The 27,346-nt window shown below is 41.9% G+C and overlaps 1 protein-coding gene across 2 annotated transcripts in view; it reads right to left on the reverse strand.

Annotated features, from left to right (window-relative positions):
• The window catches only part of scube1 (signal peptide, CUB domain, EGF-like 1), a 300,902-nt gene that overhangs the window by 142,043 nt on the left and 131,513 nt on the right, over positions 1-27,346 (reverse strand). Inside the window, exons 5-7 of one of the 2 annotated variants that reach the window (XM_038780753.1) lie at positions 17,672-17,797; positions 12,676-12,792; positions 7,362-7,451 (exon numbers count right to left, since the gene is read on the reverse strand). In XM_038780753.1, coding sequence (XP_038636681.1) covers positions 7,362-7,451; positions 12,676-12,792; positions 17,672-17,797 — 333 coding nt within the window. The remainder of the gene's footprint in view (positions 1-7,361; positions 7,452-12,675; positions 12,793-17,671; positions 17,798-27,346) is intronic. The other variant, XM_038780754.1, reaches the window with a different exon arrangement.

Here is a 27,346-nt window from a genome sequence, read left to right on the forward strand (position 1 = left end):
GCTGCCCAAGACGGGTCGGAGAATAGCGGGAGGGCCTTCCCGACATTTTTCCCGACCTCCCGCTATTCTCCCCCCCCCCCCCCCCCCCCCCCACCACGGCCGCCCCACGACACGAATCGCTGTTCGCCGTTTTTTACGGCGAACAGCGATTCTCCCCAGGCCGATGGGCTGAGTTCCCAGACCTTTACGGCCGTTTTCATGAACACAAACATACCTGCTCTCACCGGTCGTGATATTGGGCGCAAAGTGCCGTCCCAGACAACCATGGCACCGATTGGCACGGCCGCACCACGGCCTTGCAAAGGGTGGCATGGGCCCGCGATCGGCGCCCACCGATCACGGGCAGCGGGTCCGATACCCGTGCACTCTATGTTCCTCCGCCGCCCCGCAGGATCAGTCCGCGGGGCGGCTGAGGGACATGACGGCCCGCGCATGTGCAGGTTTGACGCATATGCGCGATGACGTTATCCGCGCATGCGCGGGTTAGAGTCGTCCAACCCGCACATGCGCGGCTGACGTCATCATGCGCGTCAGCCGCCATGACGCTTGGCGCGCGGGCTTAGCCACGGTCGCTAAGCCCGCGATGCCATGCTTCACGGGGCCGTGTTGCTAGCCCCGACCGGGGGGGAGAATCAGGTCCCGGGAGGGGGCGCGGAGGCTGCCGTGAAACACGGCCAGTTTCACGGCAGCCTTTACGACTCTCCGCATTTGCGGAGAATCGCGCCCAGGATCTATCCAGCCAGGTTCCACCCCGAGATCTGACCTGTCCAGTAGTAACAGCAGTTAGGATCGTCACAATATGGAAAATTAGATCATAGAATCTACAGTGCAGAAGGAGATCATTCGGCCATCGACTCTGCACCAGCCCTTGGAAAGAGCACCCCACCCAAGCCCACACCTCCACCCTATTCCCATAACCCAGTAACCCCATCTATCCTTTTTGGATACTAAGATAAATTTATCATGGCCAATCCACCTAACCTGGACATCTTTGGACTGTGGGAGGAAATCGGAGCACCCGGAGGAAACCCACGCAGACGTGGGGAGAACCTTCAGACAATGACTCAAGGGAAATGAACCTGTGACTCTGGAGGTGTGAAGCAACAGTGCTGACCACTGTGCTACCGTGCTGCCCATGCAGGTTAATGTTGACAACTTAAATATTAAGCAATGAAACAATATATAGGGTCATAAAAGCCTAGCTCAGTGAATATCTAGAAATGTCCAGAAAATAAAAATCTGGACCATTTTTTTAAATTGCTTCCACTCCGAGACAAAATTTATGGTTCAAGAAGTAGGGAGCCACAAATGTAACTATTAAAATAGTGCCGTGAACCAACATGCCCAATTGTAAACAGCATAGAGTTGATAGTTGTAAATGAGGAGACATATCTACTTTAGTTAATAATGAAACTAGAATAAACAGTGAATTTTACTTGAAGTTATGATAGAAGTACAACATTTGAGGAAGGGCACAGTGGCGCCTCACAGTGGCAGGAGCCTGGGTTCGATTCCGACCTTGGGTGATTGTGTGGAGTTCACACATTCCAGCTCCCCCCTCCCCCACGCCTGCGTGGGTTTCCTCCGGGAGCTCCGGTTTCCTCCCACAGTCCAAAGATGTGCAGGCTAGGTGCATTGGCCATGCTGAATTTCCCCTTATTGTCCAAAGTTTAGGTGGGGTTATGGGGATAGGGCAGGGGCAGGTGCCTAGGCGGGATGCTCTTTCAGAGGGTAGGTGCAGACTCAATGGTCCAAATGCTCTCCTTCTGCACGGTAGAGAGTCTGTGGTTCTAAACATATCGGATGCTCAAGAAGAGCAAGATCACAGAAAATGAGAAAAATGCAAGTTCAAAGCCGAGACCACAAAACATTTCAGAGGCGATGGTTCTTACACTTCGCTGTTAGATCTCAGTAAGTTCACAAGAGAAATGATGGATTTCTTTTGAACCTAGCTGGCAGAAGAATTATGGTTGCTAAGCATAAGTGATGTAATAAAAATCTTTCAGAAGCAACATAAGCTAACATTTGGTGAAGGTGGTGTCCAATCATGTAAAGCTACGTGTGCTAGAAATTAGGCAAAGAGTGATGCGACACACTACTCCTCTCCAAATCAGGAAAATTATGCGAGAGAAAGCCCAGCCATCTGCTTTTGCCTTCAAAATGACCAACTGTGCCCATATTCTATATTTTGAGAGTTATCACTGATCACAAAGCATATCAACACAATGGCTACAAGGGTGGGGCAGAGGCTGGATATTTTGAGCCATTTGGCACATATCCTGACCCTTTAAGAGCTTACTTTCAACTACAATGCTCAAAAGAGGAATTTGACGGAATATTCATCACTCACTTGGATGATTGCAACTGCAATAACACAAAGCTGATCATCATCCAGTACAGAATAGTTAATTTGATCAGTGACCAGTTTCTAGATTCAGTGAGAACTTCTTCCACTGTTTACCGTAAGTACAATCCACAGGGTGCACTGTAGCAACTCAGCACGGTTACACAGCAGTACCCATCTCAATCAAGAAAGACTGGAGTAGAAATGTTGCAGGAATAACAGCACCTCATCTACACAACTCTGAGTGCATAACACATGCTTGTAAGGGGACGTCATTGGCCCAAGCTCTTGGCAGAAAAATCAGTGTCACATTGTATTAGCCAGCTATGTCCCAGTTCTCCACCCTACAATCAACTGCCCAAAACCCAAAATTCATGGTCTCGTCACTAAACATTACAAGAATTGCAACAAATCTGCACACAAGAATTTCAAATAGAAGGCTTAATAAATATTTCACATGCAGCTGTGAGCCCCAAGTATGAGTCTAAAATGTTCTTTTATCCTTTCGATAAAGTGCAGCTTCAGTGGTTGCACCTGGGAAGGAGGAGGTTCATTAGAGAGATTCTTGTAGTCTGGAAGCTCCAGGGCCTGTGTATGAATGCGTTGACCTGCAGACTGGGACAGCACACCACCTGATGCTCAAGTCTGACCCAGTTTAGGGAGGCGTGCGGCGCAGTGGTTAGCACTGGGACTACGGCGCTGAGGACCCAGGTTCGAATGCCGGCCCTGGGTCACTGTCCGTCTGGAGTTTGCACATTCTCCCCGAGTCTGCATGGCTTTCACCCCCACAATCGAAGTTATGTGGAATGTGCAGGTTAGGTGGATTGGCCATGCTAAATTGCCCCTTAATTGGAAAATAATAATAATTGGGTATTCTAAATTTATTTTCAAAACAAAGTCTGACCCAGTTTGCTTTCTATTACAAGGACAAGCACTGAATCAAGGGAGGGATCGGAGGTTGACAGAAGTGATGCCATCACTGAAGATGGCGTTATATTCTGTGCCCATTGCATGACTGCTCCTGTTACCTGGCTGTAACGCAACACACCAAAAGATCTCCGGGACAGCAGATTCTAGGACCCCCCTCCCCAGTATTGCTGAGAACACAGTTAGGCAAACTTTTCCCTTCCGATTCTTTGTGCACAACCATCGTCCAGACACATCTAACTATTTCCATTCCTAATGTCAGCATTCTCAAATTGAAGTGATGATTCTCAAGAGCACAGGATTTGAAGATGAATTTATATGTTTGAGATGTTTAATCAAGTTAAGAATTGGAAGCAATATTTTTTCATGTTGACCCTGTTAGAGATTTTGAGTCTTTTTGAGTCAAATGATGGCTTGAAGTAGATTCAATGCAGACTTCCATTGCAAGGTATGCTAACACGGATTGTGGGCTCAAATCATAGAAGTTACAGTGCCGAAGGAGGCCATTCGGTCCATCGAGTCTGCACCGGCCCTTGGAAAGAATACCCTACCTAAGCCCACACCCCCACTCTATCCCCGTAACCTACTAACCCCACCCAACCCAACCTTTTCTGGACACTGAGGGCAATTTAGCATGGTCAATCCACCTATGCTGCACATTTTTGGACTGTGGGAGGAAATCTTGGCACCCAGAGGAAACCAATGCAGACATGGGGAGAATGTGCAGACTCTGCGCAGACAGTGACCCAAGCTGGGAATCAAATCTGGAACCCTGGAGCTGTGAAGCAACTGTGCTAACCACTGCGCTACCCTCCCTCCACACTCCCCCCCCCCACCGTGTGTACCGTATGGCACTTGTATTCTCTTTATGTTTGAGATCTCTCTCAGTATGAGACTGAAGTATTATTACCAATTACTATTGAATCCAATTCAGAACACATTTCGGGAGTGACCTGCAAAGGCCAAGAAAAAAAAGAGAAATTATTTATCCCTCTGGCTTGGCTCAATTCATGATTTGGTTCCAAAGGTGAAAGAAAAGTGCTCAAAAGCACTCTGCTACTCAATTTAATTTTCTCAAAATCTTAAAATCTGTCACAGCACAAATATCAAAGTTCTAGAAGTATTCTAATTTTTTCAATCATCATGCAGCCACCCAGATGATGTCAGGCATTTCACAAAGCAGCAGTGATTGCTAGCACCACAAAATAGAAATCCAACTATTTCCATTCCTAATGTCAGCATTCTGAAATTGAAGAGATGATTCTCAAGAGCACAACAAGAGCACAACAAGATTTGAAGGTGAATTTAAATCATTTCTCATTGTAACCATGGAAACCTCACAAATTAACCTTAACTAATGAGTACCTTTAGCACAGTGACAGGCGGGTTCTCCACTGGCAGGATTCTCTGTTTTGCCGGCGCCCGGGGGTTTCCCGATGGCGTGAGGCTGCCCCACAATGAGAAACCCCACTGACCAACCAGCATAAAGGAGAAATCCGCCGGCGGGTTGAGGCTGAAAAGTGGGGTGGCGGGGCGGAGAATCCAGCCCCTCTTTACCATTGGAAAGTAGAAAAGACATCGGGTGTCAACGTTTTAACTTCATAACTAGTGAATAACTCAAAACTAATTTGTTGAAGGGAGGCCAAAGTACATTTGTCAATCTGTACAGTCTCTTGCCGAATTACAAGAAAGAGGCATCTGGGTTTTGTCCACTTCAAATGCTTCTTCAACTCAAAAAAAGAGTTTACAATGAGTGGAAGACCATAATTAAGGTAACTAGACTCAATCAGGCTGTGCCATTGAAATTTCCCAGCACTAACCGGATAGTCCAGTTTAAAAAAAGTGACTCACCATACAGTGACAGAAAAAGTGCATCTGACGCCCTATTTGTGTGGTTGCAACAGGAACATGCAACTGCTCCAGCTCTTGGAAACAAATTTGGTCAATAATTTTAACTTAACTTAAAAATAATATAAATTTTTCAGGTTCCGCTCCAAATTGAAAAACTTAAAAGGTTTCTGTGCAAATGGACTGTCTGGTTGCTGCAGTTTGAATGGACATTTTGTCAGCTTATCTGAAACTTAAATGTAAAACTATTGCAGCAGATACAGCTCTTGAACTAAATTCCCTACTTCCTTTTTAGCTGGAATTATAGGCAGAGTCCATACAAACTAAATAAATATTTCTCCTCAAAAGAAAATATCATTAGCTACCTTTTAAAAAAACAAATAAGGCAAGATCTACACGAGATATTTGGGCTTGGCTTGACAGTTTAATCATGCTTTCTTCTCCTTGAATATAGAGATGCCTACAGTTTCAGAAGTATAAACTATTTGAAAGCAAGAGGTATATCAAAGAAGGCAAAAAGTAGAAATCACATTGTTTGGGAAAGAACGACTGCTGTCATTTACGATTCTTCTGCACTTGGTTTTCACCACATTTTGGATGACAAAAAAAAATCCATCGGCATTTCAATTCCGCGGAGAACAGTAAAAGGCTTATGCAAAGCCTTCCACTTTGCTATTCCCCAGTTCAGTACTGCTGTGGTTAGGAATGCAGTAAACAAGACAAGATACAGGGCAGAGTCTCTTGAACTGCAGGGAAAATATACAAAAAGACATTTCAAAAGAGACATTTCAAAAGATAAATGTCTGAAATTTGGAAGTAATTCAATAAAATATTTTTTCAGGTTGCAGGCTGCTTAATTTTTGTTTGCATAGAACAAGCATCACGATCACAAGGGAGTACTGAGGTCAGGTCCTTGCGGACATTTGATTATGTCAAAACTATGCAGAGCAGAGATTTCACCATCACTAGGACAGTGAAATGATGGAAAGTTTAATTAATTCTGTTCTCAAAATTAGGGGACCAGATAAAATTTAAAAGATTATTGTAAAAATCCAAGATACATTTCTGTCTGTTAGCAACCTATTTTGCAGATCAAGGATATTACCTTTAGCACTGTCTGCAGAAGTTTCAGTTCCCAATGACACTTTGAGGTTTAAAATGGCCACGAGCTACTGGAGCAGCTTCGCAGCTGAAACAAATGCATCCCAATTATTTTTCACATTAACACCAAGTACCAACACATAAAATCAATACTTGGGAATTATATCGCAGCTGTTTTAAATTTATGGTATAATGGAGAATGCTGCAAATTAATTCACGATTATTTATTTGTATTTCACATGTGAGGGGATTACAATGCATCCATGCTGGTAGAAGAGCCTAGGAAGAATATTGTTTCATGCAAAGACTTTATTTGTTGTGGCTTGTGAATATTTGATCATAAATCATTGAAAATGTTAAACCTTAGATTATGGCTACTGCTATTTCTGGAAATTACATATTGCAGATGCAAAATAAATATAACTACTTGATTGACAGGTAAAGGACATAATAAAATTTTCATAGGAAAAGGTCCATGGAGCAATGGCATAATCATATGGTGCTGCATGATAAACTTCATTGCTTTTGAAAAAAATAAATTTTGAGCAAGGAAGTTAATTGCTTAAAATCACCACAATGATATCATTGCAGTCATTGTCTACTTGACTCTTACTGGCTATGTCCTTCTGTCAGTCAAGCAGATGTATCAATAAGCTTTGAGACTCAGTTCAAGACAACAGTGTTTCAAGTACAACAGATATGTGAAATTGTGATTTTAGAAAAGGAGGTCACAAATTATACTAATTCTTCATCCCGTTAAAAAATACTGAAAATGAATTTTAGGGCCGTGACATTACCAGCATCCAAAGTACAGACTGTAACACAGTGTTCAAAGCTTTCCAACTACCCACTCCTCATTGATGTCAATTTTCCATTATGTGTTTGGGTGGATTTGGGAGGGGAAATAACAGTTGTTAGATGGAGTTGCTTGAAAGGCCAGTAATTAGCATCTTTTTGGTAGGCGAGGAGGGGATGGGGGGGCATAACAGGAAACAGGAAAATAAATAAGTAACTCACATTGTCAAGTAGGGTGGAGATGAGAAACCTTTTAATTTGTGACCTTACCACAAAGATGAAATATATATATAAAAAAACAGACACAAGCGTTAGCACAACAAAGGAAGTGGAAGAAAAGGTTTACCCATGTGCAGCCGCCGTTTCACCCGCTTGTCCACATCAGCTACTGACGTGGCATTGTACTCAGAGCTCTCAATTGCAGCCTCATCCTTCTCTAAAACACAAGTAAGGGGACAAACATGGAGCAGTCGATTAACCAGAAGCCCAAACTTTCTGCCACCTACGACAGCTGCTTGGCATTGACTAACAAAAAAAAACAAAAAAAAAATCAAGAAGTAAGCCGTGAAGCACTAAATCCTTGTTAGAGTGTTAATCCTGCTTGGAGTCTGATGAAAATCTAAAATAAAAAGGAGAAGATAGATTCTTAAAACTACTGAAAATGAAAACTACAAGGTTCTCTTCCCGAAAATCGTACAGAAACTAACATTATAATCAGATTTGAAATGGTAACATAGAAAATAGGAAATGCGTGAAAAAGAAGAAAGATGACATTATCATCGCCAAATGCAAGTATATGAGAAAATGGAGAATAAACAGTTCATGATTTTTGAAGTCTAATGTTGGTCATCAAGAGAGTCTTGCAGGGACAGGTACAGAAGGGAAGGACCCGGTGATGGAGGGCGGACATGGGAAGACAGTAATTTTCCACAACAGCACAAAGTGGAAAAAGTGTGTGTGTATGGGATGGGGAGGGGAACCAGTCTACATGCAAACAGGAAACATAAATCAGGGGCAGTGCTGGTTGCCTGCTTGTCTATGGAACACATCACAACTGGCTTAACAGTCAGGACTAGAAACAATGTTCCAAGGATCGGCCTCGGCAAGAATTGACGTGCAGTCAATAGGCGTCAGTACATGAAAATGTTAGCAACACAGCCAGTAAGGTTAGTGTCTTGTTCATGTGCAAGGGTCTTAGAGAGAAATTAATACGCAACATTAGAATACAAATTAGAATTTGATTAGATTTGTTAATTACATTAGCAAAAATGATATAGAATAATTCAAAGGCATAAGTAAAAGAGGCAAAGAGGTTAAAACAGGTTACCTCCCAGTCATTCAGGGGAGAAAGATAGCTTAAGTAGGGTTGTATGAATGATGATGCAAGAATCGTAAGAAATATAACAAAGGTTTCTAGTAGTTACACATGCAACAAATGCAATCAGATCAGAGGAAAGGCAAATAATAAATAGGCTAGGTTTTATTTAAAAAATCAGAAGACTGCAGTTTTAAGGGTGACTTTGCAAAGCATTTGCAATCTTTCAGTGATGTCACAATCCCACATCACTTCAGATGACAAACAGCAATTAATTGGGTGAATTCGGAAAAGTGTTTCAGTGGCACCACTACATGGTTAAACAAGATTAAATTTTTTTGTTTCTTATATATAGAAACCAGTTTCTCTGTGGGATCAGGCTGCAATAGAGGCTTTATTTTGTGTTTCTTTTCTTTGAAGAGTTTTTTTTATTTAAAAGAGTCACTTATATATCAAAATCAACAATGCTTAGACAAGACAGGCAATCAGGAACCATCACCAGAAAGCAGAGGAAATAAAGGTTTTCCTAAAGAAGGAGCTAAATATAGAGGTTGGCACAGGCAATTAAAGTAACATGGTTCATATGACCAAGAAACAGTAATCTCCAAGGCTGTCAACATTAGCTGACTGAAATGTTATCTTAGAACATACATAGGAATTTTCAAGCTTTTGTGAAGAACAATTTAGACTAGGACAGATCAACACACAAAATATGTTGTATTTTACCAACATCTGATTAAAATACAACATTTTGTTTCTCCATGAAACAAAACAAAAACATTTAAAAACTAACATCCTGAACATAGAAATATTGCAAGCGGACACAATAATATAATTAGGAAAAGCAAAACAACGTAATAAATGACATGGCTCATATACTCCCATTATGATGCACAGCAAAGCTCCAAATGATGTCCTTAGGCCAATTAGATACAAGCAGCTAAGCTAGTCAGGTGACATATATCTTCTATTAAATATGCACAATTAAATAAAACTTACCTTTGCTGAATTTCAAGGTACAGTGTTTAGTTTGATGACCATAAAATTTCCCTTAAAAGAACATGCCTTAGTTGGGTTCCCAGTGTGGGTAAACACATTGCATAGCAGGCAGTCTTTGAGCACTAATCATGGAGGTGATACACTCCATTGTTACTGAAAAATGGTCCTTAGGATTTGAGCATGTGGCTTGTTATGAGATGCATGCAATGTTACAAAAAATGCATCAGAAGATGTAAGGTTAAAAACTTTAGAATCCAGGATATCAGCATTATTAAGAATTTTATAATGAGCAAAGAGTATAATAGCAAAATCTGGTTATATCTGCCATACCTGTAAATCAGAGCCTTGACATTCTTAGAACGCAAACCAAAGCATTTTTTTGCATTGGTAGCTTATGGTTAACATGTTAGACATAATATGGCTCGTAAAATGATGTTAATAGAATTCAGTATAAAGCTGGAAATGATCTTACCTTCAAAGGGGATTGTAGACACAAATCCCCAATCCTCATTCATTAACATTCTCCCCCAATGCATCCCACAACACATCCACAATGCCACCACCATCTCAACCCGTCAGACTGCCGTGCTTAATTCAGCAATTAAGTGAATTCAGTTTAACTGAGAGCCTTATGTGTAAAATGTCTTGTGAACCTTTTGGGCCAAGTAACTTTGGTTTTATTTGTTGTAGATTACAGTTTTGTTGACCCAATAATCATAATTGACAAATAATATCACAAACTGCATCTGAGAGGAATTAGAGGCACATGACAATCTGATGCTATAGACAATTATGAATGGGTAACTTCCAAGTAAACGCTTTAAAACCTGGAATGGTCTTTCATATAGGATAGATGAGGCAAGGACTCTGGAATCATTCAAAGGATCGTCAGGTGCTGCAGTGAGGGACAATAGGTTTCAACAGAAGATTGCGTTAGATCAGGGGTGGGCAAACTACGGCCCGCGGGCCGCATGCGGCCCGCCAAAGGTATTTCTGCGGCCCACCAAGTCATTAAAAAAAAAAAAAAAAAAATTTTTTAAAAAAAATTTTTTTTTTTTTTTAAATTTTTTTTTTAAAGGTTAATGGGTGGGGGGGCTGTTGGGTTACTTACTGGTATAGGGTGGATACGTTGACTTGAGTAGGGTGATCATTGCTTGGCACAACGTCGAGGGCCGAAGGGCCTGTTCTGTGCTGTACTGTTCTATGTTCTATATGAGGCGCCCACAATCATAACCGGGTGAAGTAATTATTTTACTTAATATACTATGCGGCCCTTTGTGAATTGTGAATTTCTGAATGCGGCCCTTGCACGGAAAAGTTTGCCCACCCCTGCGTTAGATGGTCTGATCAGTTTCCCTGATGCGCATTGACTGTGAACTGTCGCAAATTAGAGCATTCTCTCCATAGAACTTCAGTTACTGATGGTAATAATAATAGGCAGACCATTTATAAAATGCAGAAGCATTAATGTAGTTCAGAAATTTTAGAAAATATTTTGAAATTTTAATGTTTTGTCTCCAATTTCAAAAGAACAGAAAATTTGGCGTTCCAGCCAAAATTACATTCACTCACAGTGGCGTTGGAAAATCTCATCTGTGAAAGAGGACAGTTGATTGTGGCCTGTTTTGTTAATATGTCATCAATATACTTTTATTGCCATATATTTGCCTAAAAATCTGCAACTGCAAATTTTAGCAAAACGCTTAAATCAACTACTTTCAAATCAACTGAACATCAAAATAAACTGTGACATAGGAATATCTTGTCATGCACTTAGAAATTTGTAAAATCATATACAGTGACAATGATTCTTGTAAATGTCCCAGAGTTCTTTAATCTGTAAGCCTCTTTAGCTGGTGTTAAGTGACGGTGATTAATTACCCAAATGAAATATAAAAATGAATTGGCTTATTTGTAAAATAACAAACTTATATTAAAGGTACCATGGTTTCCTCATAAATGATCTTGCAAGACAGTTTGATAGGTTTGTAAACAGTTATTTGTAACTATAATGCTTAACTTGCTAAGCTAATGCAACAGTTATTATATTTTCTCGAAATCAAAGACTTTAAATTTCTACAGTCAATAAATAGATTGTAATAATGGCGATGCCTCAGTGATATTGCAGGTAAAATTGGACAGCAACATCTGACATTTGTATACATGTATACTTGCCAAGTCTGCAGAAGCAGATTGATGAGGTTTTCTTTTATGGTGGAACATTTGAGAGGAGTGAATTTCCCAAGGGCACTATTCCAGAGGGAGGATGGTCATTAAACTGCTTTCACACTAAGGCCGGGATTTACCCTGCTGCACCGGAGTCCTCACCACAGATGCAGTGAACCGTTCAAATGTCCGTTTCCTTTGGTGGGACCAGAAAATGTCATTTCATTCATTTCACATATATTGGCAAATTAGTTATGGACTTTTCATCCATTTTTAAAAAAATTTAGAGTACCCAATTATTTTTTCCCAATTAAGGGGCAATTTTAGCATGGCCAATTCACCTAACCTGCACATCTTTTGGGTTGTGGGGCAGAAACCCACACAGACACTGGAAGAATGTGAAAACTGCACATGGACAGTGACCCAGGGCCGGGATTCGAACCCGGGTCCTCAGCGCCGCAGTGCCAGTGCTATCCACTGCGTGACATTTCATCCATAATATTGGCTTCAATATTATGGATTCTCCCTTCTCACCACTAAGTGGTCTTGTACTATTTTGCAGGTTCAAGTATTATCTTCAAGTACCCTAATAGAAGCAATGTGAATGAATTTAAAGCACATAGAGATGCGAAACAAAATGTTAACCTATGTTTGACGTGGTACCATTTGAGGTGGTATCTTTCCGTTCAAATGAGTTGAAATTTACTCCAGTGAAAAGAATGAGGAATTGTCAGATACAAACATACCAGCCAGCTTGCGAGGAATCCAGGTTCTAAGATTACCAGAAGCATCAGTTTAGAAAAACGTGTGTGCCTTAAAGTTAATTTACTTTAAATTACAAAATTACACAAATGAAAATCTTTGAAAAAATTGTGTAATGTGGGTTGATCCTAGAATTTTAATTGTCATATTGTACAATACAAAACAATTCTAACATGAGAGCTAGAGGTGTGGGAGGATATTGGGCATTCATTTGTGGTCTTTGCAAAAGAGTTTAATACTCAGACACCCATAAAACACAGCAACAACATTCCATTATTGTCACATTTGTTCATGCAATTGACAACACAAACTACTACACTTCTACAGCTTCTAATCAGCAGGCCAGGTTCTTGCACAGCAACTGTAGCAACTTGCACATCAGTCAGAGCTTTAGAACACGTAAAAAGTTTTCACTTACCTATGCAGGTTTTCCCATCTGAATGCAGAGCATATTTCTGGTGACAGCCGCACACGGGTCCGTTGTCTGCATCATCGCAGGTATGTTGACAACCCCCATTTCCATAGTTACAGGTTACTGTTACACAAATTGTAGGAAGGCAAAAATGAAAACACAAAACTCTATATTTTAGAGCTCATTTCACAGCTTCATACTTCTTTACAGTTATATTGGACAAGCATCGGAAGAGAGGCATGATGGAATACATCATTCATTCTTTAAGTGCTGATGTCAATTTGATTGCAGAAAGATGACTTAATAGCCCTGCTTAGGAGTTGAATAAACTTAGGAAATATCGCTGACTGCAGGAAGCTATACATTGTATTTAGACTGCAGACTATTCAATATTTTGAATTTATTTTCAATTTGATATGGTGGCGAGGGAGAGTTGGGATGTCATGTGCAAAATAAAGATTGGCTATTACTTCCTAGAACAACTGGGACCACCACCTTCCACCCAGTCAAAACTGGATCTGAGTAATAGTAGGGCAAGTCTGAGTTCATCACTTAGGTTCTGATATTTGCCTGGCTGTGGATGCAACCTGATTGCTCACCTTCACAATTAATGCTCCCACATAACCAAACACAGTTCAGGGGAGAAAATTAATTGTTTTTTTAAAACATGCCTCTAGCAACTTGCATTTTAGCAAGATCAACATTGGCCTCATTGGAGGCAGTTGCAGTGGCTGACAAATCACAGCGAGGGGGAAGAGTGGATACCTGATTGGAGAGAGCAGCAGCAATGACAAACAAATCAGAGCGGTGAGTGAGAGAGAGTGTCCTCCCACAGTGTTTTCCAAAATAAAGCAAGGAGTGATATGAGAGGGCAACAGGTAAGTAAATCAGTGGTTTAAACCAGTACTAGGAAACTACAGTGTTACCTTTACAGCTTGGTTTAATCAAAACAATTTCAATGCATGAAAATATAACATTAAGTGAATTAATCAGAGTATTAGCACAGAGCACGTTTGGAGGTATTAATTAAAATTAATAATTTATACAAGGCACTAGCTAGGTTATAAAAGAATAGTTTTTTTCTTAGATCTTGGATAGGCAGCTGAGTTCTGTTGCTTCTAATTCTTGTGCCATGTGGGAACCTCAAGGCTCCTCATGTATCCTGGGGAAACCATGTATACTGGAAGTATTTCCAGCAGGAGTCACTGTAGAACATCAGGGAGGATGGTGTTTCCTAAATCGTACCTTCCAGGAGATGGCCACCCCATGGGCAGTGAGAGTTCAGGATAGTGAATGTGGTCTTACCACATGACCTGTAGCACAGCTTCAGTGATGTCATTTGTGGGTGGAGCTGAGCTGTGGCTGTCAGGTGAGAGGGATTTTTAGTGATTGGGTTTCAGTTTTGGTTTGTTGCTTTGGACTGCAGAAGAGAAACAATGTTTCCCTGTTTTCATTTTAAAGCTGTTCCAAGGAACTGAAAGCACGTTGGTTGTGGCAAACTGCCTTGGTAATTTTAAAGACAGAGTTGCTTTCCGGAAGGAGTTTTGAATCAGCTGGTTGGAGGCTGGACCAGAATCTCAGGGAAAGGACCAGTCCCATTCAAGTGAGATTACAGCATGCAGGGCCACGTCCTTGAAAGGGGTTTTGGTTTATTGGATTTTGTATTGAATTGGAACAGCTACTAAAGGGGATTCATTAAGAGTTATATATGTAACTTACTGTAGTGGTTGTGTTTTCTTCATATTTGTAATTGATACCAAATTCTTGTTTCATCTTTGTTAACTACATTCTTATAATAAACTTTGTTTTGATAAAAGCGCCTAGGAAGTCTGATGAATCACACCTGAAGTGAAGGCTTTGTGCTCATCCTAGCCAAATTCAACATAAAAGTTATAGGTCAGATGAGCTTCTTAATACACTTTGGAGTTTCTAAGCCCTGGCCCATAACAACATACATAGTTAAATGTCACCTATGGAGTTAACTATGGAATTGTACAATGTTAGGACCAAATATAGTCTTCAGGGAAGCTTGGTCAGAGGACAGAAGATGTTTGGATCAGAGCACACCTACATAGCAGAGTTCCTATTTTGAAATCATTCATGCTGCCCTTATTCTTACATATTTGCATAATAAATTCTTATGTCTGCAATTTTAATATCCACAATTAAATAAACTTGCATACTGTAATTACACCTTTCCACCAGTAATGATGTTACAAGCCTAGATTGTGTGCTCAAGCACTGGAACAAGACTTGAGTGTATGATCTTCTGGCTCAGAGAAGAAACACCTACCATGGAACATCTTACACTTTTGTTCTTGTATATAGCTGAGAATCTATGAAGTCCTGAGAGGGATCATTGTAAGCTCCAACAAATATATACATTGTAAACAAAATATATTAAGTACAAGTCAAGAGTGTTATAGAGTATGAGAATGGCAAACAAATGGTTCATGTCAAAAACAAAGCCTAAGTCTTGAGTGATTTAAGACATTGGCTAGGATCTTTCTCACTGCGATTTCAGTATGATTACATTCTGGAGTCAGGATAATTGGAGTATTATCAGAACACTCTTGAAAATAGTTCCAACTCTTAAGGAATTCTTTGAAGGCTGGTGGAAAACAGAAAATAAAGTGCTGCAAGAGTAATGCATGGATGTATCCTGAAGCTAATTTCATAGGGTAAAGTAACCTTTTAATTTTTAATAGCATCCCACACATGACTGGTTATCCTAGATGCTCGGAAGGAACTGATGTTCCTAATAGAACAGTACAGCACAGAACAGGCCCTTCAGCCCTCAATATTGTGCCGAGCATTGTCCGAAACCAAGATCAAGCTATCCCACTTCCTGTCATTCTGGTGTACTCCATGTGCCTATCCAATAACCGCTTGAAAGTTCCTAAAATGACCAACTCCACTGTCTCAGCAGGCAGTCCATTCCACACCCTAACCACTCTCTTGAGTAAAGAACCTACCTCAGACATCCCTCCTATATCTCCCACCCTGAACCCTATAGTTATGCCCCCTTGTAACAGTTATATCCACCCGAGGTAATAGTCTCTGAACGTCCACTCTATCTATCCCTAATGTCCAACAATGCCCAGGAGCTACTAACGGGAAATATGGTGGATGATCTATCCCTATTATGTGAAGGCATTAGACCACTCCCACTTTAAGGCAGGTAAGTCTTACATCCCCATCACTTTCACTGGAAGACTCTCCCCTTAATTTCTAACAAGGGATATGTAGATATCAATAAGATACACTATTCTTCAGTATATTCAAAAATTAAGTAGTTTCTACCTTATTTTTTTTCCGATTTACTTTTTTTATCATTAGGGCTGCTTCAGCTGATAAGATTTATTTTATTGTATAATGCAAGGAAATGTGAAAAGACCTGTACATTGTGGCCAGTATATTTCAGATAGAGGGGTTCATGTCCTGTCATCTGAAATGTCAGAGGGGAATACAACCCCATTAACCCCACCTGCTACGCAACCATTTCACACTGGAAGAAGGTCAACTGACTGAAGGCGAGACCTACATTCTTCACTTGGAAGTCCCACCTTAGAGAGTTGCTTGCCAATCTGAAAAGCTGCAGTGGACAGAAGAACAACTTCCTGATGATGTAAGACCCGGAACTGGATGCAAAGCTAAGTTTTCAGGGTCTCAGGACAGTGAGGGGAGCGAAGGTTCAGTTGTCACTGGGCATTTGGAGGATACCATTTCAGGGGGACACCCAAAGTTAGAAGAGGCTTCTGATGGAGGTGTTTCACCCCTCTTCCCCATCCAGGCCTAAGACCATTCATTTTAGGGCTCCTCCCACACCAGGAAATCTGTCTGCCACCTTACAGATTGAGGTTAGGCAGGGAATGGACATCAAGTGGCCAATAATTAGCTGATTAAAGCCTCAATTGGGGTAAGAGTAGGCAGCCTGTCCGAGGCCTTGGCTGCCCCAAATAAAATCACTGAGTGGTCAGTGGGTACCCATTCATTCTAACACGCTGTGTCCCCCCCCCCCCCTCCCCCTCCTGCCCCTGCTCACTCCCCTCATCCCAAACCTCGCTGTTGGGAGGAGTGTGAAATTCTTTATAGATTTTATATGAAGCTTTTAATCGCAAGACCATTTTCCAAACTTGACATTAGTTAATTAGATAATTATGGGTTATTGTGTTAACTGAAAACTGTCTTTTAATTCTTTCACAGGATGTCGGCTTCGCTGGCTGGACCAGCATTTATGGCCCATCCCTAATTGCCCTTGAAAAGTTGGAGGTGAGCAGCCTTCTTGAACCACTGCAGTCCCTGTGATGTAGGTGCATCCATAGAAAGAAAAATAAAGGAAACGCAGACAAGCATTAAGCCATGCAGGCAAGGTGATCTGGTCAGCCAATTGGTTTGTCTTTATTGCAAGAAGGTTGGAGCAGAAGAGTAAGAAAGTCTCACTGCAAATGTACCTGAAGTTGATGAGGCCATAGCAAGAATAGTGCATACAGTTTGATATCTGTGCCTAAGGAAGGATATATTTACATTTGTGGGATGCAACAAAGATTCACTGATTAGTTCCTGGGATGAGAGGGCTATCTAACAAGGTGAGATTGAGTTGAGTGGGCCTATCTGCTCTGGGGCTGGAAGAATGAGAGGTGATCACGTAATACATTTCCTGCATTGTTACTGCATACAAAGGCTACTTTAGAAGCTTTTATTGCAATTGGGGAATAAAAACTAAAATCCCAAAAAGGTGAATGGTTAAAACAATTGTTTTTATCAGTTTACACCCACTGTCACATCACCCTCAGGAGAAGGACAGGCACTTAGTGAGTTCTGGAATGCAGCAGATTCTTGTAGCCTCCATACATTCAGGATATGATAATGCATATGAGACTCAAAAGTTGGGAGTACAAAACAAGCAGTTTCTTATGAGGAAAAAATAGGGAAAACACAAAAAGAGATAAGTGTCTGGAGAGAAAAGGCAAGGTATTCCTCAGCATCTACAACTACCTACATGTGCAGCCCCTCTGGTTTTTGGCGAGCTCAAAGCCAGGCCTGCATTCACAGGCCACCCCACCCTTCGGTGCCTCTCGGCAGATATGTGCACATCCATGATCCTTGTTCATACAGTTCATGCCCTCTGCAAAGAAAACACAGTACAGGGAGAGAAGAAAAACAATTAGATTACAAAGTCAACATATGCAAAGACTTCACCATTCTGTAATTGTCATTGGTGCCTCTGTGGGCCACATGGGGCAAGAGTACTGACTGACCACTTGCTGGTCCTCCCCCACCCGTTTGCCACTGCAAAAAAAAAAAAAATCCTCATCAAAATTAAGGGGAAGAATGTTGAGGCACCAGCGTGATGCTGTCTGGTTCCAAGCTGGAGAGCTTCTGACTCATGTCAGGCACCACGTTCAGCTGGTTTCTCTTCTCTGTTTTCAGCCCAATAACATAAACCTGGCTTAGAAACTACATTGTTGCTGCTTGCACTTAAGGTGCCGGACATGCCAGTCTGGTTGTGTGTTATTACACGAGTGGTGGGGCTGAGGGTCCTGGCCTGGTCATGGCATTGTGCGTCAGTGATTTGTATTTTGGACCAACCCGCAAACTGGCAGTAGCCTGCAGACCAAATTTTGAGGACCACTTTTCTCAGCTAGAGCCTAGCCATCTACTGGTACTAAATAAATAATTTGGGTTACATTTTAACTCTTCCCCAAACTTATTTTACAGCAAATGAGAGAAATTGGGTACAGCTGTCATTCAGTTAAGGTATCAGATATCACTTAACCATGCATCTTCTTTTGTTTTACACATTGTTTTATTTTTCTGAATCGGGCTACACTCACATCACTTTTGCCAAGGCAGACATGTGTTTTTCTCTGACATTTGCCAATGTTGCCTTCAGAACTTACTGGATGACACAAGGTGCAACCCAGGCAGGATATCCTTGTTTTATTCTACAATCTTCCCTATAGAAGGATCCCAAGGCTGCACGTCCCGATCTGAAGAAGGCCAGATCAATGTTGAAAGTTATTAATGTTTGAACCTCCATCCTATATACATAGTGGAACTGGGTTCCTGTTCCCCAGCAGCATGTATCTTGGCACAAGGCTGTTCACTGTTCGCTGGTGGTGCAGTTCTCGGTTCACACTGCTGTCAACGGGAATTCCCGTTGCAGCACTCCATGCCACGCAGATGGGGACGTGCTGCCGGTGGGACCAGAGAATCCCTTTGATTTTTTTAAAATAATTGTTATTGAAATTTTTACAAAATATAAACATCACAACAATATTAACAAAACAACCGCGGTAAAAAGCTAAGAACAACACCCATCCAACTTCAAAAGCAACTACAAACAAAAGAAAAAAACAAAAGAACACCCAAACGACAAAAGGGAAAGAGATAACACCCGCCACATCCCACAAACCCATGTACACAGTTCTCCCTCCCACCGAACCAAGCCCCCGCAGCAAGGGGAACCCCTCCACCTGCCGCCTGGCAAACGCCCTCACCTGCATGTACCTAAACATGTTCCCCGGGGGGAGCCCAAACTTCCCCTCTACATCCCCGAGAATCCCTTTGATAAGGAACAGCCGGAGAATTCCGGCCAGTGTCTCCAATTGAATATTGAGCCTATCGTATATTTATTTGGGGGAGGATCAGTTAGCTCAGCTGACTGGACAACTGGTTTATGATGTGGGGTGATGCCAACCCTGTAATTCCTGTAATTTCGAGTTGAGGTCATTCATGAAGGCCCCAGCCTTCTTAACCTTGCCCCTCACCTGAGGAGTTGTGATTATGAGGTTAAATCACCAGCAGTCAGCCCTCTCTCAAAGTTCTATGGGACTGTGGCGATTTACACCATCATTTATTTGGAACAAGTCTTTGCATGAGCTGCAATGCAGCTATTCCCGTGTACATCCTTTTAACAAACTGGTTAATTTATTCTTGTTAAATTCCTATGTGTACTATTCAGTTGGCTGGATGGCTGGTTCATGATGCGGAGTGACACCAACAGCGTGGGTTCAATTTCCATATCGGCTGAGGTTATTCATGAAGGCCACGCCTTCTCAACGTTGCCCCTCGGTGACCCTCAGGTCAAATCACCATCAGTTAGCTCTCAGAAAAGGGGACAGCAGCTCATGGCTCTCTGTGGACTGTGGTGGCATTTACATTTTCTAATTTATTTTCACAAATTCATTAAACAAAAGTAAATTGGGCAGCAGAGTAGTGGGGACGGAGATGGCTGAGCAGACAATGACAATCTTGAATAAGATATTGTCCATCAATTATGCACGTCTAAAAAGAAAGGAAGAGCATTTATATAGCACTTTTCACAACCACTGTACACCTCAAAGCACTTTAATGCCAATGAAGTACTTTTGGAGGTATCTTCACTGGTGTCACAAGTACAGTGGTACAATTGGCACCAATTGCACACAGCAAGCTCCCATAGATAGCAATAGCTAAATAATCTGCTTTTGTGATGTTGATGGAAGAACAGGTACTGGCCATGATACTGGGGATTACACTCCTGCTTTTCATCTATGACAGGAATGGAAAAAGGAGATGGAGGTGGTGGTTAGTGGTGGAGATGTGAAGCATGAAATTTTGTCTCTTAGCCCGCAATCAGCAAATAATAGATACCTGGAGTGATTTCTAATCATTGATGTCAATTAAAACTATAATGCCTAAGACATAGGAGCAGAATTAGGCCATTCGGCCCATCGTGTCTGCTCCACCATTCAATCATGGCTGATATGGTTTCATTCCGATTCTCCTGTCTTCTCACCATAACCCCGACCCCCTTATTAATCAAGAACCTATCTATCTTAAAGACACTCAGTGACTTGGCCTCTGCAGTCTTCTGCGGCAACGAGTTCCACAGATACACCACCCTCTGACTAAAGAAATTCCACCTCGTCTCAGTTTTAATGGATCGTCCCTTTAGTCTGGGTTGTGCTCTCAGGTTCTATTTTTTCCTACTAGTGGATACATTCTTTCCATGTCCAATCTATCTAGGCTGAAGCAATTTTTTTTAAACTCTCGAGGTTTGTACTTGGGACTTTGTAGCATCAGCCTTGGTAATATTCCTTTGTAATCACTTATTAGTCTGCTATTTCTTTCTTTTTTTTTCTAAATTTAGAGTACCCAATTATTTATTTTCCAATTTTTGGGCAATTTAGTGTGGCCAATCCACCTAACATGCACATCTTTGGGTTGTGGGGGTGAAGCCCACACAGACATGGGGAGAATGTGCAAACTCCACACGGATAGTGACCCAGGGCCAGGATTCGAACCCGGGTCCTCAGTGCCGCAATCCCAGTGCTTACCACTGCGCCACATGCCCACCGCTATTTTGTTCTTTCTGTAAAATATGTGTTAGTTTGTGAATCTCATGGAGCTCATTTTCAACGAAAAATGTACAAGTTTAGTCATACAATCCAATGATGCAGATATTGGCTGAAGCTACCTGCATAGTTAACTAGGCATGGAATCCACCTCGACCAAGGTTAATTTGAATCTGGTACCAAGTCAAGGAGATCTCCAGGCGTCCAGCAACAGTGATGCCATCAAGCAAGCTAAGCAGTCAAAATGAAGAATTCTCGCAGACAGCAAACCAGGAATTTAAAGCCATTTCACCTTTTTTGCACGTTTTACAGAGAGTGAAATAAAGATTGGGACGTACATATTGGAAGCAGAAATATCAAATAAAATTTAAGGAAACGTTTTAAAATATGGAATTTATAAAATTGAGACATTTGGCATTACATCGATGTAAAATCCGATTTCCAGAACAGAAAAAAGTTGTTCAGCATTAGTTATGACTTAGTACACCCTTAGAACCACAGGTATCATTCATGAACAAGATAATCGTTTCCAAGGATGTTAACAACTGAACAAGGTTCCTGATTCCAGAGTACTAAGAAGAAAAAAAAATCAGGTATTGGGTTTAATTTCTAGAGGAATGGAAATAAAAACAAGAGATGTGATATGCAATTTGTATAGAACCTTAGATCGCATTGGAACATTGATCTCCATTTGATTAAAAAGTATTTCGAGACACTGGGGAAAGCACAAAAAAATATTGACTGGAATGAAATCAGAAATGGAAGGTTATACCTATGAGGAAAGATTAAACAGGCTGTGGCACTTTTTTCTTGAAAAGAAAGGACTGATGAGTGACCAGATAGAGGTCTTTAGGATTATGAAAAGATTTGATTGGATAGATGTTTTCAATCGTGTGTGAGTCCAGAACAAATGGCCATAAATATAAAATAGTTACAAATAAATCGAATGGGGAATTCAGGAAAAAATTCTCTCAAATTCTTTGGAAGTGGTGAGAATGTGGAACTTGCTACCATGAGGGTAAATGTCTCAAAGAGGAAGCTAGGTAAGAACATGAGGGAAAGGAATAGAAGGATGTGTTTATGGGGTTTGAATGCGCCTGAATGGAACATAAACAACAGTATTGACCTTTTGGACTGCGTGGTCTGTTTCTATGCTTTAATAATTTGTAAAAATTTTAAAATATTTTTTAAAAACAGTCTTTCATCTCTCTCTCTAAAACCAATCATTCTTTCCCTCTTTATTTAACTTGCTGTATCTGATTTAATGTTGAATTAATTATTATAACTCGTACTTCCTGGTTTAAAATCTCGCATTATGCGTTGCATTATGAAGTCTTTCATCTGATTGGTTAAGGAGTTACTTTTTATATTCACACATGTATTGGGCAGCACTGTAGCACAGTGGGTAGCACTGTTGCTTCACAGCTCCAGGGTCCCAGGTTTGATTCCCGGCTTGGGTCACTGTCTGTGCGGAGTCTGCACGTTCTCCCTGTGTCTGCATTGGTTTCCTTCGAGTGCTCCGGTTTCCTCCCACGGGTGCGATTCCCTGCCCCCCACGCCGGGTGGGAGAATAGCGAGAGGGCCTCCCGACATTTTTCACGCCCTCCCGCTATTCTCCCCCCCCCCCCCCATGCCCGACCCACGCAACGAATTTGCCGTTTTTTACGGCGAGCGGCGATTCTCCGAGGCCGATGGGCCGAGCGGCCGGGCCTTCACGCCCGTTTCAACACGGCAGCAAACACACCTGCTCGCTGCCGTCGTGAAACGGGCGGCAGATGCCCGTTTAGGGCATCTGGGGGCCAGATTGGTACGGCAGTACCAAGGCCGTGCCAAGGGGGGCATAGGCCCACGATCGGTGGGCACAGATCGCGGGCCGTGCGTCCATAACGGATGCACTATTTTCCCTCCGCCGACCCGCAACATCAAGCCACCACGTCTTGCGGGGCGGCTGAGGGAAAAGACGGCATGCGTGGAGACGGCATTGGCCGCGTCAGCCGGCGTGACGCTTGACGTGCGGCCTTGACGACGGTCGTCAAGGCCGCGCCGCTGTGACGCACAAGGCCGCGCTCCTAGCCCCGCCCGGGGGGGGAGAATCGGCCCCGGAAGTGGGTGTGACAAAATTATCCCAGGAAAATATGGTCTTTATTCCAGCATGCTGAAAGAGATTAGGAGATTGGTGATACAATGGTATTCATTCCAAATGCGATACTGGACACCTCAGGGGATAAGAAACTGCCTAATACCCTTCCCATATTCTAAAATCACAAGCACTAGCAACTACAGCTGCTTTACATTCACTTTCATTCCATGTGGAATAATCCGGCCGCATCCGCCTGGCAATTGGAGAATCCCACCCGAGGTCATTGGAGTTCACCATTGTACAAGGCTTGCCTGTAGCATTCTTGCGGTGGGGCGGTGTGAGAGTCCAGCCCAATGAAATCGATTAACAGGAATAAACTTGAAGGATATCTGTACAATAACAACTCTAGAAACAACGACCACTCTACGCCTGCAAAGCAGCTTGCCACAGCACAGCACGGTCGATAAAAGCCGGGAGACCGTGCTCCCGGGATCTACTGCGAGTTCCAATGCCAAGCTTTGACAAAGAGTCATCCAGCCTCGAACGTTAGCTTCCTTCTCTCTCCACAGGTGCTGTCAGATCTATTGTGATTGTCCAGCCTTTTCTGTTTTGGTTTCAGATTCCAGCATCCGCAGTCATTTGCTTTTATCTTTGCTTTTAATTGACCAGTTAAGCCGCTCAATTGGGTTCCGGGCTGGTGTGCCGTTTGCCACCTTTCCCGCTTCTAGCAATAGGCATGGCTGTCGGAAGATGTGAGGTATGCCACTTGCACATTCTTAAGTCATTTACCAGCCTTCCCATCTCCTAGCCCACCCAAATGCCCTCTAAAATTCAATCCAGGGAGTTCAGACTCCCATCATAACAAGCTGTATTCCAATAAATCTGGTAACTTCCGGGATAGAAAAAACACAACAAGTTCCAAGGGCTAGGATTTCATGATGCTGATTGAGGCAGGACCAAAAAAACATGGCCACCAATTGGCACCTCCGGAGACCTACCTCTATTTACGCCCTTAGCCATTTTCATAAAGACCGGGAGGGAGCAGGCCCCAAACCGACCCACTACTATTAAGAAGGCAATTAGCATAATTCTGAGCTCATCAACAGTCCACCCCGTGAAAGTTTTATAAATTTCAGGGAGAATACAAGTCTGTATCCAGCTGTTGGGATTTACACCAGCTGTACAGAAATGTGAACAGTGGATTGAATGTGGGAAGAATTTAAAAGTAAGTAAAATGGTTTCTCTTGTTTTATAGATAGCATGAGTTGTATCTATGTTCATTAAGGTGAATTATGACAAGTTGTGTGATTGGAGGATGCAACTACCCATTCATTAATGGGTAGGATTCACCGATCCTCCAGCCACATGTTTCTCAGCAGCATGCCGTTCGCTGGCGGCGGGATTCTTGTCAATGAGATTTTCTGTTATAACCACCCCACAGCGCCTGGAAACCCACTGGTGGGAGTGCGCTGCTGGCAGGAAAAGTGAAGCGCAGTGACCAGGGATTTCCGCATAATGTACTTTCCAAATTGCTTCTTCTGCAAGTTGGTAAGTTGTCATGTAAAAGATCAACATCATAAATGTTGAAAACTCTTCACACGAGTTAAAAATGTTTATTTCATGGATATAAAGCTACAGTACATGTTACACTAACAATGTGAAAATGTTTATATTCAGTCTAGATATCTATTGAAATAGCAGTTCTGGGGCTGGATTCTCCGCCGTCCGATGCTCCGTTTTGCCGGCAACCCAGGGGTTTCCTGAATGGGAAACCCCATTGACCAGCCGGCAGAATGGAGCATCCCGCCGGAGTGCTGAACCAGAAACCTGGCGCGGCGGGACAGAGAATCCGGCCCCTGATGTCTGTTTATTTACTTGGAGAGTTTTATGGGCTCTTGACAGCGATCCAACAGCTAATGAATTTATCAATGTTTGACTCTGTTTACTCGGTTATTTGAGAGTTCTTTTGTATAGTGTCATGAGTTTTATGAGCTATTCAACAGTTCCCGATAGAGCTTGTGAATTCTGCTTATAAAGTGGATAATGAGATAATGGGGGAGGGTGATAGGATGAGGGGAATGAGAGGGTGATGTTGGTGCAAGGGGTTGATAATGGCCATCAGCCTGAAATGTCAACAGAGGCAGCCTAACCTGCTGAACATTTCCATAATGTTCTGTATTTAGTTCAGTTTTCCAGTATCTGCAGTGTTTGTTTTTGATCATACGTCGTTGTAGTGAGGCAGGATGACATGCACACAACTCCTTGTGTTTACATTAAAAGCATTTCATTGTTATTTTAGTTTGACAATTTTCAGAGTTATTTTCAAATATTTTAAATACAACATACAACATTCATCATTTTTAAAATCTGGTGACACATTCATGTTTTTGCACAATAAATTTGTTTTATATTCAGTGAACCAAACAATCTGCTGCTGTGGCATTTCCCATTGGTTTAAAGAGGCCGGAGCTCACGGTGATTAAGGTATACTATCCATAGTGCATATTAGTGGTAGAACGGGGCATTGTTGGTCGAGATGTTTTGCTCAAAGGTCACGTTTTGACATGTAGGAGGCATGAACATGTCTGAGGTACTGAGTTTGTGCTGCGCTTGAGTAAAATATCTGATTTGTAATAATTCAATCACTGCGATGATGAAAGTTCAGTATAATATAAACTTCCTCAATACAACAGCTGAGACTAAGGTATTTTGAGCATTTCCAATTTGCCATCAGTTTTCCAGCCATCGTCGTTGTTCCAGCGTCAGTGTTCGTTCGCATATATGCTTCACATTGACAAAACTAACCACTTAAAAGGGTAGTGAAAACTTTAAGGTACCTCTTGCATGTATCCCTATAATTGTATTTTGTTTTAAACTTTCAATTATTTTTCTTTGTTTTCCCTTACTTATCTCTCCCTCACATTTACACAAAGACCCTTTACTTCCTTTTCTCCACTAACCATCAATATTTTGTGTTTACTTTGTCCATTGTCTAACCCTTGCCCTCTTTCTTGGCGTCTGGGTCACACATCACTCCTTCACTCATCCTCCCTGTCTCATTCTCTCACACGTATCTACATTTATATACTTCTTATTGTCTCCACGCCCTCTTTCCCTTTCCCGTTCCCTCCCCCCTTCCCCAATACTGTTTTAACTTTGTTTTATTTGCTTCAATTTAACTGGTTAAGTAGCCTGGAATGAAAAGCTAAGAGCCTGTTAGCCATTCATCAGTTTCTGAAGACAGATATTTCCCCATCAAAGCAATTTGAAACTGCAAGCAAATAGCATCTAACAGAGCAGAACAGACTGCATTATGTGTGACAGGCAGAAAGTAAACCTGCCAAATCAGCTTAATGTGTGAGTGAACCAAGGATTCAGCTCACGTACTGTGCTGACTAGTATTTATGGATATAAATGAATGAACTAATACCAAAGTGTTAAAAAAAAGATGAAAAGGGGAAAGTTCCAGAGAATTGCCTGGAGCTCTGGATCATTGCTTTGTAATACTTAGTAACCCAATTAACATTTCCTGCAGCTTTCTTCCTATTCTGCGAACTAGCTCCTAAGGGTTAAAATTAGACTAAACGGTTGTGTCAATGTTTTCTCCATTAAATAATCTGCTAGTCCGAAGTTGCCTTGTCCATTAATGCATTAATTGAACACAAAACTGGAAAAACTCAGGCATACAGTAATACCACATTTGTTTTTAAACCACAGGTTTTTTTTTACTGCTTTACACCATAAACGCTGGTTCTTTATCCTAATGAGGTATCTTTAAAAAAACTACATTCAAAATGTTCAGCCGTGTGAAAAATTACCTTGCCAGAAAGAGCGTTTAAAGGTTCAATAAATCCTTAACTTAATGGTGTTTAGCTAACGCGTACACAGACAGGCAGGATTTGGTCTGAATGACAGCCAGCAAGGCTGCGTCTGTCATCCAGTGCTAAAGAGAGGTTTTGTCTCCGGGACATTAAATAGATGAGTGTCAAAAGGTACAACTTCATTCTGTCAGCATAGGGAGCGAAGATTAGAAATCATGCAAAACTCGACAGGAGACACTCAGTCCACTGTTTGGAGAGTAACCCTCCTGCTCCCCCCCCCCCCCCCCCCCCCCTCCAACCGTTGGCCTACAGAGGCTATAGTTCAAGATTAGCCGGGCTAAAATCCTTTCAGCAAATCTTACACAACTGTTTAAGCCTTAACAAAACGTAGACCCTCTTTTGAAGAAAGTTTTGAATGTAGCTTATTCCACTTT

This window comes from Scyliorhinus canicula, chromosome 20, assembly GCF_902713615.1.
Source record: "Scyliorhinus canicula chromosome 20, sScyCan1.1, whole genome shotgun sequence".
Taxonomy (NCBI): domain Eukaryota; kingdom Metazoa; phylum Chordata; class Chondrichthyes; order Carcharhiniformes; family Scyliorhinidae; genus Scyliorhinus; species Scyliorhinus canicula.